Below are 14250 nucleotides of genomic sequence, written 5' to 3' on the forward strand. Positions count from 1 at the left end.
CCATTGGAATGTAAGAAGAACCTATGTACCATTTCCGGGGGGCCTGACCCTTACAACTTTGTATGTGTCCCATGCAGTTTCTCTGAAAATGAGAGATCAGAGTGCTTTGGAGGCCATGGTTGAAGATGGCAGGGCTATCCTCAGCTCATGTCCCTGAATCATTATGGGGAATAAAGCCTGCTAGTTTGCAATGCTTAACCTCAGACCCGTTAGTTCGGAGAGAAACTTATTATTAGTGTATCTCTTGTTACAGGAGCTTAGCCTAATCTAAAAATTACAACCACCTTTCCCCTGGCAATCTTGGATATTTTTCTGAATTTTTATTTTAAAATTTATGTAAAATACCCCATAACATTTGTTTAATAAGAATATTTCCCTACACATACAGTAACTGGTATTTAAATAAGATATGCTACTTCCCCTGTGGCTTTGAACCACCCCAGATACACCACTACACCATTATACATGCCGCAGTTACTGTATTAACACACACACAATCTCTGAAACAGCTTTTTATTAAACAGCAAAGCAAAATTGCAACACAATTTTAAATGTTTGTAAATTAGGTCACAAAGGGATGCAAAATATTTGCAGTATAACTATTATATTCCTACAGCTAAAGTCATTCATTGAATCTTACACCAATACAAACATATTATTCCATGATTAAAAGTAGCCCAAATCTAACAACCAAAACTATATTAGTGGACGTCTTTACCTAGTTAATATTTTAACATTATTTCCGATACTAATTTCTTACCAAATGGAATCTACAAACTAAATTCTTACAAACTGTCAAAGGGTGACTAAAACTCTGCAAACCAAGCAGTTAGGTTTACAGAAAATTCTGGGATAAGTAGTGAGATTAAAATACTGAGAAAATATCAATTAGTATACATGTAAAACTCCATTTTATTATTCATGATTCTGATACCAAAACACTCTTCTAAAGGGATTTTGCAAAAGTTGATCTGCTGGGTGCTACAAATAAATGTTAAGACTAAACTCTGTAACTGTTCTCTTCTACATGTGGTTGACATAAGGTTATTCACATTTAATCTACCTTCGTGTGTGTGTGTGTGTGTGTGTGTGTGTGTGTGTATCACCCAAAATATCTAGTCTGTGCCAGAGATCACACAAATCTGGAGTAAAAACATTTGGAGTTGGTTACTACTGTTTGCCAAGTATCTTCCCATCCTATTAATGTTTTTCTCAAAATACTCTATTCCAAACGTATAACCAGAGCTCATTTTTTCAGATACCAAGTGGGGTTATTTTGTGCAAAAGTTAAGTTTTTAACCAAACCTTCCCAATTTGATAATTCAGTTGCAAAGAAAAGTCTTCATACTTATAGCCTCTGTTTTCAACTGATGAAAGAAAAATCAACAATCCTATCTATTACTATGACAAACCCTAACTGAGAAAGTATCTTATTTTAGTTAAGTTTCAACAATTCAAGCTCAGGTTACTCTCACAGATGATTAACTATTACCTTTACAAATGTGAAACCAATTTTTTCCTTAGAGGAAGGGAAATGAGAAGGAAGAAGCAAATGGAGAAGAGGCACAACATGGTGGGCAGGGTACATAAAGCTGTGCGTTCAGTACATGATTTTGGTCACTTTTCACAACACGGTGGTTCTTGTATCTCTTATGCTTATAATAAAAGATAGTGCTAAACCTATAAATCAAATTTGATAAAACATTCATTTTCAAGTTTCATAAATATATGCATTTCTAATTATAAAGTCTCTACAATACATTTGCACATTTTCATAGACTAACATATTATACACAAACTCATGGAAGTCTTCTGTTATGCTCTTAATTTTGCCTATATCTGACATCTTCATAAATATTCAATTAAGCCACAAACAAAAGTACTATAACTTTTTAAATCCAAGTTTTAAAGAAAAAAAGATCAGCAGCAATTCCATGAAATAGAAGGGATGTCAATCCCTTACTTTCTTTTGCTTTTTGTGTCAGTTGTTTGAAAAACACTAGAAGCGGACATGAGGTTTTCTATATATTGTCCAAGAACTTGGTTTTCTGATTTTAGCTTCAGATTTTCTTCCTTAACCGCATCTACTCTTGCGGAGAGGTCTGTATTTAAAAACAAAAAAAGCCCATTATCAATAAAATGATGGCAATGACTTCATATTATAAAATAAAGATTCATTCTTAAAAGAAAAAAATCTTTAAATTTTGTTTTTAAATTCATGCAACTTTAGAAATTAAGGCAAACAAAGTAAACAGTGCAAATCAATGACTAAAATTCTTAAAAAGAGATTTCACATTAGGCTAAATGTTATTCTTGGTAAATAGCATCTATGTTGAGTAATTTCTTAAAATTGTGATTTCTATACAGACTTGGTTTTTAAAATGTGAATTTTGATTCACATCTTATCAACATAGAAATAAAACTGCATCTTTGTTAGAAATGCTTTAGAAAATGTGGTAGGCAAACATACAACTCGAATTATACACTGGATATAGAAAGTTTCCAAGCAATTGAACATTTTGTATTTTTACATTAGCAAGAAATTCAAAAGACACAGCTCTTAATGATCAAGTAAAACATTACCTCCATTCATTCACTGAACAGCTAAGTACTGCGTACCCTCTAGGAGCCAGGCACGGTTCTAGAGGCAATAGTAACAAAAGCCCTTGCCCTCACAGAGCTTACATTCTAATGTACATGTAGGCACGGTGCATCTAGGGGGCACCAACCAAGTAGGGGTCAGGAGAAAAAAAGGATAAAAATCAGAGGAAGCAAAAGGGAAGTTGCTCTATTATACAGTATAGTCAGCAATAGCTATAGCTATTTTGGTAAAGGAACTGACCAGAAATCTAAAGGAAGTGAGGGAATGAGCCACATAGAATGCAAACACCTAAGGGAAAGACATTCAGAGAACAGCAACCACTAAGACCCTGAGTAGAAGCTTGCTGAAAGAATAGTAAGGAGATCCGTGTCTGAGGTAGGATGTATGAGGCAGAGAGTGTGACATGACTGACTCTGAAAGACTTCCAGAGAGTAACCTGGCTTTTATTAACTGTGAAATGGGAAGCCAGTGAAATGACATGATCTGCTCACTCTGCTATTAAAGGAAAAAAACCCCACAACCTCTTAATTTTATTAAAATTCCGATGTTTCAGTGGTAGTATTTTGTGCAAGACATTTAGGAAATGAAAAAACTCATATCAATTCACTTTTAATCTCTGAAGCTAACATACTCCTTTAAAGTATAAACTTTAGTATAAGCTTTATTTTTTTTTAAAGATTTTATTTATTCATGAGGGACACAGAGAGAGAGGCAGAGACATAGGCAGAGGGAGAAGCAGGTCCATGCAGGGAGCCCAATATGGGACTCGATCCCAGACCCTGCTATCACACCCTGAACTGAAGGCAGGACGCTCAACCGCTGAGCCACCCAGGCGTGCCAGTATAAGCTTTATTAAAGTGGACTCAGTAATAACACAGTGCAGGGGCTTAAGAGAGACTCTCATGTAATAAATAGCATTACATTAAACCCAGAGGATGCATAAGAACTCTATTTGACTTTCTTATTGAAGCACATCTGTTCTTTACAATCATTAGCCAAAGCTGCAGGCAGGAGGGAAAAGAAACTATTGATATAGACCTGAAGTTTTATACTTTTAAAAACTGGGGGCACACTAACAAAATTTAGCAAAATAAATGCTTACCATTTCAGCTAATTAGATATTCAAGAAAACTACAAAATGGAAACTAACCTTCAAGTGTGTGTTGCAGTTCCAACACTTGGTTAATAAGTCGTGTTTTTTCCTCCAGTTCCACCTGATTTTCAGCATCAACTGCTGTAATACAAAGGTTCAGATTTACTATTAACATTAGGTACCATTTGTGTCCTGTAGCACTTAAAGATATGCAAAATATTTTGCATTCATTATCTTACTTGACTTAAGAGCCCAACAAAGGAAAAAGTTAGATGCCCACAAGGCAGATAAGGACACCAAGGTGGAAGATAAGTTGTTTTGCCATTACCAATCCTTTCTAGAACTAGTTAAGATATAAATAAGTATATTAGTCAAATTCAAGCTTTCTAAATATTGCTTCTCTGTTCTTTCCATTGCTTAATTAAGCCAAAAGCATCCGCAAAACCAGGAATACACAAAAAAAGGAAAATAAAGAACATACCATCCATGTCGGCATTCATCATCTCGGGTAACAAGCTTTTGGGCCTTGGATACAAAATCCTTGATGAATGGTCTGCAATAAGACAGAGTTAGAAAGACACATATACAGCAATAAAATATCACTGTACATTTATTAAAAGTTTTAAATGGAAATAATGATCAATGCTAGCAAAGTTATGGAACAAATAAAATATTAGACACAAATTTTAAATATGTATCTTCTCTGAAAGCAGTATAGTAACAAACTAGATTCATAAAAACATTTAAATATTTTTTACTAAGCAATTTTGCTCTTGGAAATTTAGCCTAAGGAAAATCACAAAGAAGGAAAAAAATTAGATACATAAAATCTTCAACTTTATTTACAACCCACTAAATTGGAAACAACATGGACTGTCCAGAGTCTGGTTAATTACCGTAGTTTCTATTCAAGTGGCTACTAAAAATAATTAGGATGACTATAATAACATGGAAGAATGTTTACAAAATTGTGTATTCACTGAGGTAAATTATGTAAAGTACACATAAATACAAATAAAGAACAACAAAATTAAAACAGCTCTTATGTTAAGGATGATGACAGGGATGAAGACCAGTCTCTTTAAAAATATTTTTCATAAAAAAAAAAAATATTTTTCATTATTAAAGTTTTACTTTACATATACTATTTAATACTTTTTAATTGATAAAGTTCAAGAGAAAAATACTAGTTATCTGAAACACTAATATGGGATAAATGAAAAATACCAACTTGTTTCCTAGTTATGGTTACAACAGATTAATTGGGATGTGAATAAGAATATCAATATGAACATTTTATTGTTTCTATAAAAGATTCCAAAATATTGGGGCACCTGGTTGGCTAACTTGGTAAATGTCCAACTCTTGATTTTGGCAGAGGTCATGATCTCAGGGTGGTGAGATCGAGCCTGATGTCAGGCTCCACACTTAGCACAGAGTCTGGTTAAGACTCTCTCTACCTCTCCTTCTCCCTCTCCCCCCTCACCTATAGGTACAATCTCTCAAAAAAAAAAAAAAGTTTCCAAAATATTAAAGCATAAAATTCCTGTGAAACACATTCTGCTCTATAGCTAACATTCATTTCATAGTCAGTGTGCTCAACATTTTATTTAAGTAAACCAGACAGATTTGGTAAAGCAATCTAATCTACTCACTGAAGCAATTTAGACCTGTTAATATTGTTACTTTCTACAAATTACTTACGGAGTACCTACTATACCAAGGCATTCTTACGCTTCTATATGCTAACTGGCAGAACCCAGACATACTGAACAAGGATACCTACATTCTAGAACTCGAATCACAAGAGTTATCAGTGTACTGAATATTCTCTCACAGTTAATAAAACTGACACTTCAGACACTGGCATGAACATGGAGATAAAATGCTTAGTGTACGAATGTACAAACTCTTTGAAATAAGAGATCACTTGTTTGTCTAAAGAAGCAAGACATTAAACATCCTTTACATGGCATTATTAAAGAACTAGCTACAAATGGTATAAAATTGACAATGTTTAATACATCTACTCTGAGTCTTCTAGAATCTATTTATCTAGCACTAGAGCCGCTCTTCCTCACACTGTTTTCACATGGTTTTAATTCTCAGCTTCTTTGTACTTCAGAGAAAGTTTATATGTATATTACATATTGTGTATATATTACATATGTATAATGCAGATGTAATATATATAATGTGTACATATTGTATCACATATATGTGTGAACTTTCTCTGAAGTACAAAAAACCTGAGAAAACCACGTGAAAAAGATGTAATACCGGGCTCCCTGCATGGAGCCTGCTTCTCCCTCTGCCTGTGTCTCTGCCTCTCTCTGTCTCTCATGAATAAATAAATAAAATCTTTAAAAAATATATAACTACATATATATTACATATTGTATGTTATAAACATATATTAATACGTAATATATATTAGTATATCTACAAACCCAAGTAGACTGATTACTAAAGACCTTTTCAAAAATTCTTCATATTATTCAACTTACTATATTTGGAGATCACAGTCAAAAATTATCCCTCTCCATTCAATCAACAACATATCTCTTTATAATTGAAGAGGAAGAGTGTTAGCAGTGAAAACTTTATTTGGCACTTGCCAGAGAAAAGAGCACTTTTCCTTTTTTTTATAATAAATTTATTTTTTATTGGTGTTCAATTTGCCAACATACAGAATAACACCCAGTGCTCATCCCGTCAAGTGCCCCCCTCAGTGCCCGTCACCCAGTCACCCCCACCCCCCGCCCTCCTCCCCTTCCACCACCCCTAGTTCATTTCCCAGAGTTAGGAGTCTTTATGCTCTGTCTCCCTTTCTGATATTTCCCACACATTTCTTCTCCCTTCCCTTATATTCCCTTTCACTATTATTTATATTCCCCAAATGAATGAGAACATATAATGTTTGTCCTTCTCCAATTGACTTACTTCACAAAGCATAATACCCTCCAGTTCCATCCACGTTGAAGCAAATGGTGGGTATTTTATCATTTCTAATGGCTGAGGAATATTCCATTGTATACATAAAGCACTTTTCCTACCAACCACTGACCTGGCTAACACAGGTCTGGGATGGATGACATAGGCAACAGCCAAAAACAAAAGCGATCTTAGGAGGACTCAGCAACAGTAGTCTGCAGCTTGGCTATTTCGCCTGCTAAATAATGTACAAAAAGTGCTTCAAATTTCTAATATTTAGTGCTTTTAAGAATACAAGCTAAAACAAAATTTTCACAACAGCTGAAAAAAGCTATACACAAGCCAAAGCAATCGTACGATCAAAGCAACTGACTTTGAAATCAGGTTTAGTATACGGATGTGGTGTACTCTTTTGCCTATGTTTCAGTCTAACACTGAAACCCAAAAGTCTTCTACAAAAGCAAAGTGTTCCAAATTGATCAGTGTAATAATGAAGCCAGTTTCTGAAATTTGGCCACGTGTAACCCAAACCATAGAAAATCTTTGTATGGTTTATCAATAGTCTGATTTCATCTGAAAAAGTGAAAGAAAAAAAGGCTGAAAAATGGAGAAGGGGCTTATTAGAGGGAAAATGAAGCTTAAAAATATACACACTGAAGACGGGGGGTGGAAACAAGGGCACAAAAGCCTGGCTGGCACAAGAACAGTGCTATAGGATACACAACACAACCCAAGAGAATACTATTCACATCAAAGCCTGTGTAAGATTGCACCCTAAGGATTGTACAGTGCACAATCTGCCCAACACTATGTGGCTACCCTGTGCAAAGGGTATTTCATGACTCTCTAATAAAGCAGACAAGAGCATAGCCAGCTGCTTCTGTACAACAACAAAAAGATGAGTAGCAATTTTCTCTTATTCTGATACGATTAAACAGGCTGGCCTCAAAATGCTATTCTTGTCTATATTCAAGGTCTTCCAGGAAATTTAGACTAATAAACTGATTTATGTATATATAAGATCAGAAGGTTCATTGAGCTCTTTATATCAAAGTATTTTAGCCACAGATTTTATTTTCTTTTAAAATAAGATCAATCCTCAAACCTCACAATGCCTACATTCGTACAGTACTATGTCATAATATGCACTTAATACCAGATGGAGTTTTTCAGGTATAAAACCTTTTTTTCAGTCTATAGTTGCTATTGTATCAATCCAATTTCATGTGAAATTTGCTTTCAAGAGTTCACTTTTTGGGTCCCTGAGTGGCTCAGTCAGTTAAGTGTCCGACTCTTGATCTCAGGGGCTTGACTTGGAGCTCAGCATGGAGCCTACTTAATTAAAATAATGAGCTCATTTTCAATTCCTTCTGTTCCTGGACATAAATGCAAAGCCGATGTGAAAAGAAAATCCAGACCAAAGTCTCTCAAGTGTGAGAACATTGAGTGTGGGATATTAAGGCTGATCTCTTTATCCTAAAGCTGTAAATGGATATGGCCATCGCTCTGTCAATTCTGACCTAAGCCTAGGTAGGATCTCAAACCTTCCTCAAAAATCACAGTAAGTCTTGGGGCCTATCTTCATCTAGCCTTGGTCAGTAGAAGAAAATCTAGAATTATTCTGATAATTTAAGTCCAGAACACAAAAGGTATGGAGAGAACAAGGGTTAGGAAGTGTGAAAAACATCAGGATGGACCCATTTTCCATGCTAACACACCTGTGACCAAAGACTACTGTTTTATCAAAATAAATCTTTACCAGCAGCCCGTATAGCTCACCGGTTTAGCACCGCCTTCAGCCCAGGGCGTGATCCTGGAGACCCGAGATCAAGTCCCATGTCGGGCTCCCTGCATGGAGCCTGCTTCTCCCTCTGCCTGTGTCTCTGCCTCTCTCTCTCTCCTCTGTTTCTCATGAATAAATAAATAAAATCTTTTTAAAAAATAAAATAAACCTTTACCTTCCCTTCTAGTACCCTGAATAGTACCACTGTTAAGAAGCAGGTTCAAAACACAATAATTAAGGACTAAATGTATATTACCTGGATTTAAATCCTAGCTCTGCTGTTTATAAGCTCTGGAACCCTGAGCAAGGTTAACACCTCGGCCTCAGTTTACTCATCTGTAAAATGAGGGTAAGAGTATGTACCTCATAATTTCGTTGCAAGAATTCAATGAGCTGATCTATAGAACGTGCTTGCAATGGTACCTCATGCGTAGAAGGTATTCAATAACGTTAGCTAGTATCTTCTCTACCTTTTGGCTCTAACTCAGGCCACAAAAATCATCTGATCTAGCTGCCCACCTTACAAATAAACAAACTGAGGCCCAAGATCGCAATGGCTTACCCAAAGTCACAGAAGTAGTCACCGGCCAGGCCAGGACTACCCAGGCTAGTTTTCCCACCGCACCACCACACCTAAGATTTTGAGACTGTTTCCTGACATCCATCCAACCTCAACCAACCAACTTTTCTGCATCTAAAACTGATTTTCACGTCACCCACTTACTGGTGAACGAGTAAGGCGACTAAAATAATGTCATTGTTCATTAATATGCTAAATGCTTCACGATACTACTAACTCATCAAATCAGCAGAAGGGCACTGTAATTTATATTTGTGGATACCGCCCCTCAGAGGGGCTATGCACCTGCCTTAGGCTTCACAGCCAATGGTCTCTACCAAGATGCTGCAGGCAGGTCTAACCATGAAGTCTGTGAAGTCCCTGGTTTTTGGTGGTGGTGGTGGTTTTTTTTTTTTTTTTTTTCTCCGTTGTATGATGCAAATGCAGCCCTCATCTAAAAATCGCCAAATTATTTTTTCCCGCCATCTTTGACGTTAAATTCCCTTGATGTTTCACTAAGCGACTTGAAAGTGAATTTCGTCCCATTCACAGCTGCAGCAACTTCCGACGTGGGTGTGTCCGTGCAGGCCTGTTCAAGTTCTCAATTACTGTGGTTGCATGAATCCAGTTTCATGGCCTGGGGCCAGTGAGGACTGGAACAGGGGGGAGGCCAGATCCCCAGAGCACGGCGAGGATCGTGGTGGGTTCAACCCCCGAGGACGGGCACAGCCCTGGGCGCTGTGGGGGCCAGGCCCACGCTGCTGGGACCGCGGCGCAGCAGGTCCCTAACATGCTTACGTCATAGGAGTGGAATGGATACATTGTATAACTGAAGTCCAGCCTTTCGGAGACGCAGCCTCTTGTCTCCTTTTCCAACCGTTAACTCCCCAAAACTTGCTGGGCGGGACCCTTGGGGGAAGCCCCGGTGGAACCTAAGCTGGGGGCTCCGTCCAGTCCCCACCCCCGCCCCGGGGCGCCCGCTCCTCCCACCTGCCCGGCTCCCGGCAGAGCAGCCACCGACATCCCGCCCAGACCCCCCTCCGCAGGCCCGGTGCAGCGCGGGAGGAGGCGGGAGAAGGCGCGGAAGGCCCGCCTCGGGGACGCGGGCAGCCCCTCCCCGAAGGCACCCCCGGCCCAGAATGGGAGGATGGGGAGGCGGCTGCGCAGGGGGCTGCAGGGAGGCAGGCCTCAGCATCCCCCATGCCCAGGCCCTCGGCCGCTGCTCCCGGGTCCCCCGTGCGCCGGGCCGCGTCCAGCCCACCCCGCCCTCCACGCCCTCGCGCTTCCACTCGCCCGGGGCCAGGCGCTCACCTGCCGTCGGATGAGCCGCGAGCGGGAGGGAACCTGGAGGACCGCTCAGGCCCGGACGCCTGGACCAACTGGCGCCGGCAGCTCCGCCCCCCTGAGCCTACGGAGCATGCGCCGAGACCGGAGCCCCGCCCCGTCCCTCCCCGTCCCGCCCCGTCGCCCACCAATCCCCACTCGAGAAGGCACGCCTGCGCACTAGCGGCACGACGCCCCAATCGTCCTTTGTCAAAGCCCAAGGATCCGCCTCCCGCCCTAACAAAAGGACGTGGGCGTCCAATCAGGAGGGACGCTGCTGTGGGCGGGGCCGGGGGAGCGGCAGCCAATGACAGTGCAGGAGCGCAGCTGGGCGTGAGAGAGCCGGTCCCGTGGGAGCCGCGAGACGCGGGTTAGAGACCCAGCGCGGAGAGCTCTGGCCGCTGTCCGGAGGGAGGTTGGTAAAACCGAGCGCTGAGGGGGAGGGGACTCATGCGAATTGAAGAAAAGGGCACTTGCGGACACAGTAAAGAGAGCTGGTACAGGACCGTGCTACCTCAATTCTAAAAGCACATTTTTTCCCTATTTTTTAACTTCCCAAATCGCAAAGTCCCTAAGTACACCCCCTAGTGCATTGTTGCCCTTCACCTCCTTTCCAAACGATTATTATTAGGTCCATAATGCAGTTGACCATTTTTTAAAAAAGATTTTATTTATTTATTCATGAGACACAGAGAGAGAGAGGCAGAGACACAGGCGGAGGGAGAAGCAGGCTCCCTGCAGGGAGCCCGACGCGGGATTCGATTCCAGGACCCCGGGGTCACGCCCTGGGCTGAAGGCGGTGCTAAACCGCTGAGCCCCCCGGGCCGCCCTAATAATGCTTTAGGATTGAGAAAATATCCTAACAGGACTTCGGTGTGTAGCTCTTTCGCCCACCTTATCTCATTTTGATTCTCACGGCTGCCCACGTAACGGGAACGGAAGCTTAGGAATTATGTCGGGCTCAAGGCCGTAAACGCCGCGTGAGATGCTGCGGCCAGGCTTTGGGATGTCATGCAATCCGGCTTGATGGTGTTCATTGATGCCTAGCACTTGACAGGAAGCAGCCTCCTGCTTGTGTTTTATATTTGTCGAGTGCAGGATAGTAATACTGTATCATTTTGGCTTCAGCACGTTCTCCTGAGTTGTGGACAAGAGCCTGTGTCTCCCTGTTTCTTGATTTTTCACTTCTGGTTCCATTTGGTGACCTACTGCCTTAATCCATAATATATATCCTTAATCCAATATATCCTTAATTCAATATATATATATCCTTAATCCAATGCATATTAATATATATTATATATATTAATATATTATTATATATATTATTAAATATATCTTCAATCCTATGTATATATATATTCCTTCTCTTTTTTTTTAGTTCAACTTTGTTTTACTAAGAATGAGAATGCATCTAGATATTTTTGCTTCACATCTGGTAAAGTACAATTCCACTTAAGCTTATTTTCCTCTTTTTCAACTACTTATTAACAAAGTCAACCATAAAGCAATTCTCGTTAAAAAGAGCTGTAAGTGTGTCAGGGCTTTTCAGAACACAAAGGTTTGTTCCAGAAAACTGGAATATTTATAGTAATGAACCTAACTGCTGATCTCATATAAAAACACAGCAGCAAACCCAAATGATGGAACAGCTGCTGGAGCAGATTCACTAAGTGACGGAGGACAAGTCACTGTGGGGCTTTCTAATGGAGTTGTGGTAGCTGGTTTTTACACTAATGATGTGAATCTGCTCAAACTTTGTTATTCCTTCAAAAGCGTCCACCTGTCACCACTCCGATGTCTGCAAGAATTAGTGTGGAAGAGAATGCTACTGTTACTGAATCTTCCATTCAGTATTTGAGAACTAGACTTTTGGCGGGAACTCTGACACGTAACTTGAGAAACTATACTAGAATGCAATACAGGACCTAAATAAACGGAAAATTAAAAAGAAAGGTCCGGTGTCTATCCAGTAGTGTCAGAAAGGGAAACTAGAGAGAATGGCTGTGAGCTGTTCTCGAAGAATAATAACTGATAGTTTTTCAGGATTGTGGAATATTTGAACGCTCAGATTCAAGATGCACTTATTCTTGAGCAGGTTTAAAGAGTTCCTGATCAAACTGTAGAGTACCAAAGACTAAGAACTATTAAAAGGGACTTCTTTTGTCGTTGTTGCTAGAGAAGGCTTTTTAAAAAGTAGAATAAAATATATATAACGTAAAACATTTACCATCTTAACTATTTTAAAGTGTACGGTTCAATATATTTGCGTTGCCATGCAACCAATCTCCATGACACTTTTCATCTTGCAAAACTGAGACTCTATACCCATTAAAAAACAGCTCCTCATTTATCTCTCTCCCCAGGACCTGGCAACTGCCATTCTTTCTGTTTCTACAGATATGATTACATTAGGTACCATATGTATGTGGAATTTCCTACAGTATTTATCTTTTGGTGACTGACTTCACTTAGTGTGACATCCTGAAGGTAATTCACACTGCAGCATGTGTCTGAATTTCCTTCCTCCCTTTTTTTTAAAAAAAGATTTTATTTATTTATTGATGAGAGAGACAGAGAGAGAGAGAGAGAGAGAGAGGCAGAGACCCAGGCAGAGGGAGAAGCAGGCTCCATGCAGGGAACCCGATGCGAGACCCGATCCCACGACCCCAGGGTCACACCCTGGGCTGAAGGCGGTGCTAAACCGCTGAGCCACCCAGGCTGCCCATTTCCTTCTTTTTTAAGGCTGAATAACATTCCATTGTATGTATATATCACATTCATCTGTCGGTGGACACTTGGGTTGCTTCCGACTTTTAGCTATTGTGAATGCTACTGTGAACATGAGCTGTGCAAATAGCTCTTTGAGACCCTGTCTTCAATTCTTTTGGGTATATATCCAGAAGCAGAATTACTGGATCTTATGGTGACTTCTATTTTAAAAGCAACTTTTTAAAATGTGGTAATGACACAAGAAGAAACAAAAATAATTCAGAGAATACCTGTACCTAGAAGTTGGTATGCAATAAGGGTGTCTGATAAGAAATAAGTGTTGGTCAGCCATCAGAAATGACAAATACCCACCATTTGCTTCAACATGGATGGAACTGCAGGGTATTATGCTGAGTGAAATGAGTCAATCGGAGAAGGACAAACATTATATGTTCTCATTCATTTGGGGAATATAAATAATAGTGAAAGGGAATATAAGGGAAGGGAGAAGAAATGGGTAGGAAATATCAGAAAGGGAGACAGAACATAAAGACTTCTAACTCTGGGAAATGAACTAGGGGTGGTGGAAGGGGAGGAGGGTCGGGGGTGGGGGTGGATGGGTGACGGGCACTGAGGGGGCCACTTGACGGGATGAGCACTGAGTGTTATTCTGTATGTTGGCAAGTTGAACACCAATAAAAATTAATTATTTAAAAAAAAGAAATAAGTGTTGGCGAGATTGTGGGGAAGAACTATTCATGACCATTGAAACTATAAATGGTACAATAACTTTGTTGTTGCTGTGGGAAAGAAACAGAGAGGGAGAGAGAGAATCCCAAGCAGACTCCATGCCTAGTGCTGAGCCCAGCATGGGGCTTGATCCCACAACCTTCAGTACATGACCTGAGTTGAAATCAAGAGTCAGGCCTTAACCAACTGAGCCACCCAGGTGCCCTGGTACAATAACTTTGTTAATTGGCTATAGACAAGACAAATTAGGGGCATCTGGGTGGCTTAGTGGTTGAGCATTCGCCTTTGGCTCAGGTCGTGACCCCGGAGTCCTGGGATCGAGTCCCACATTGGGGTCCCTACAGGGAACCTGCATCTCCCTCTCCCTGTGTGTCTGCCTTTCTTTCTGTGTCTCTCATGAATAAATAAATAAAATCTTAAAAAAAAGAAAAAGACAAATTATGGTGGTTCTAGTTAGACTATCCATATAAAAAATGAAATTGGATTCTGACCCC

At 40.1% G+C, this 14250-nt stretch overlaps 1 protein-coding gene and 1 non-coding gene across 8 annotated transcripts in view; one reads left to right on the plus strand and one right to left on the minus strand.

Moving 5' to 3' along the window:
* Positions 1 to 497: 497 nt before the first annotated feature.
* The window catches only part of SCOC (short coiled-coil protein), a 42368-nt gene continuing 28615 nt past the window's right edge, over positions 498 to 14250 (minus strand). The window contains exons 1-4 of one of the 7 annotated variants that reach the window (XM_038564587.1): positions 10283 to 10435; positions 4177 to 4248; positions 3753 to 3836; positions 498 to 2102 (exon numbers count right to left, since the gene is read on the minus strand). In XM_038564587.1, the coding sequence (XP_038420515.1) occupies positions 1960 to 2102; positions 3753 to 3836; positions 4177 to 4198 (249 nt within the window). In that variant the 5' untranslated portion in view covers positions 4199 to 4248; positions 10283 to 10435 and the 3' untranslated portion in view covers positions 498 to 1959. Of the gene's footprint in view, positions 2103 to 3752; positions 3837 to 4176; positions 4249 to 5399; positions 5478 to 6762; positions 6868 to 8408; positions 8469 to 8668; positions 8730 to 10282; positions 10436 to 14250 lie in introns of those variants that run through there. The other 6 variants (XM_038564591.1, XM_038564588.1, XM_038564590.1 and 3 more) reach the window with 6 other exon arrangements.
* Positions 10461 to 14250, plus strand: part of MAML3 — a 193278-nt gene continuing 189488 nt past the window's right edge. Inside the window, exons 1-2 of the transcript XR_005373867.1 lie at positions 10461 to 10709; positions 11676 to 11732. This is a non-coding gene — a transcript (mastermind like transcriptional coactivator 3). The remainder of the gene's footprint in view (positions 10710 to 11675; positions 11733 to 14250) is intronic.

The sequence above is a fragment of the Canis lupus genome, chromosome 19 (genome assembly GCF_011100685.1).
Source record: "Canis lupus familiaris isolate Mischka breed German Shepherd chromosome 19, alternate assembly UU_Cfam_GSD_1.0, whole genome shotgun sequence".
Lineage (NCBI taxonomy): Eukaryota > Metazoa > Chordata > Mammalia > Carnivora > Canidae > Canis > Canis lupus.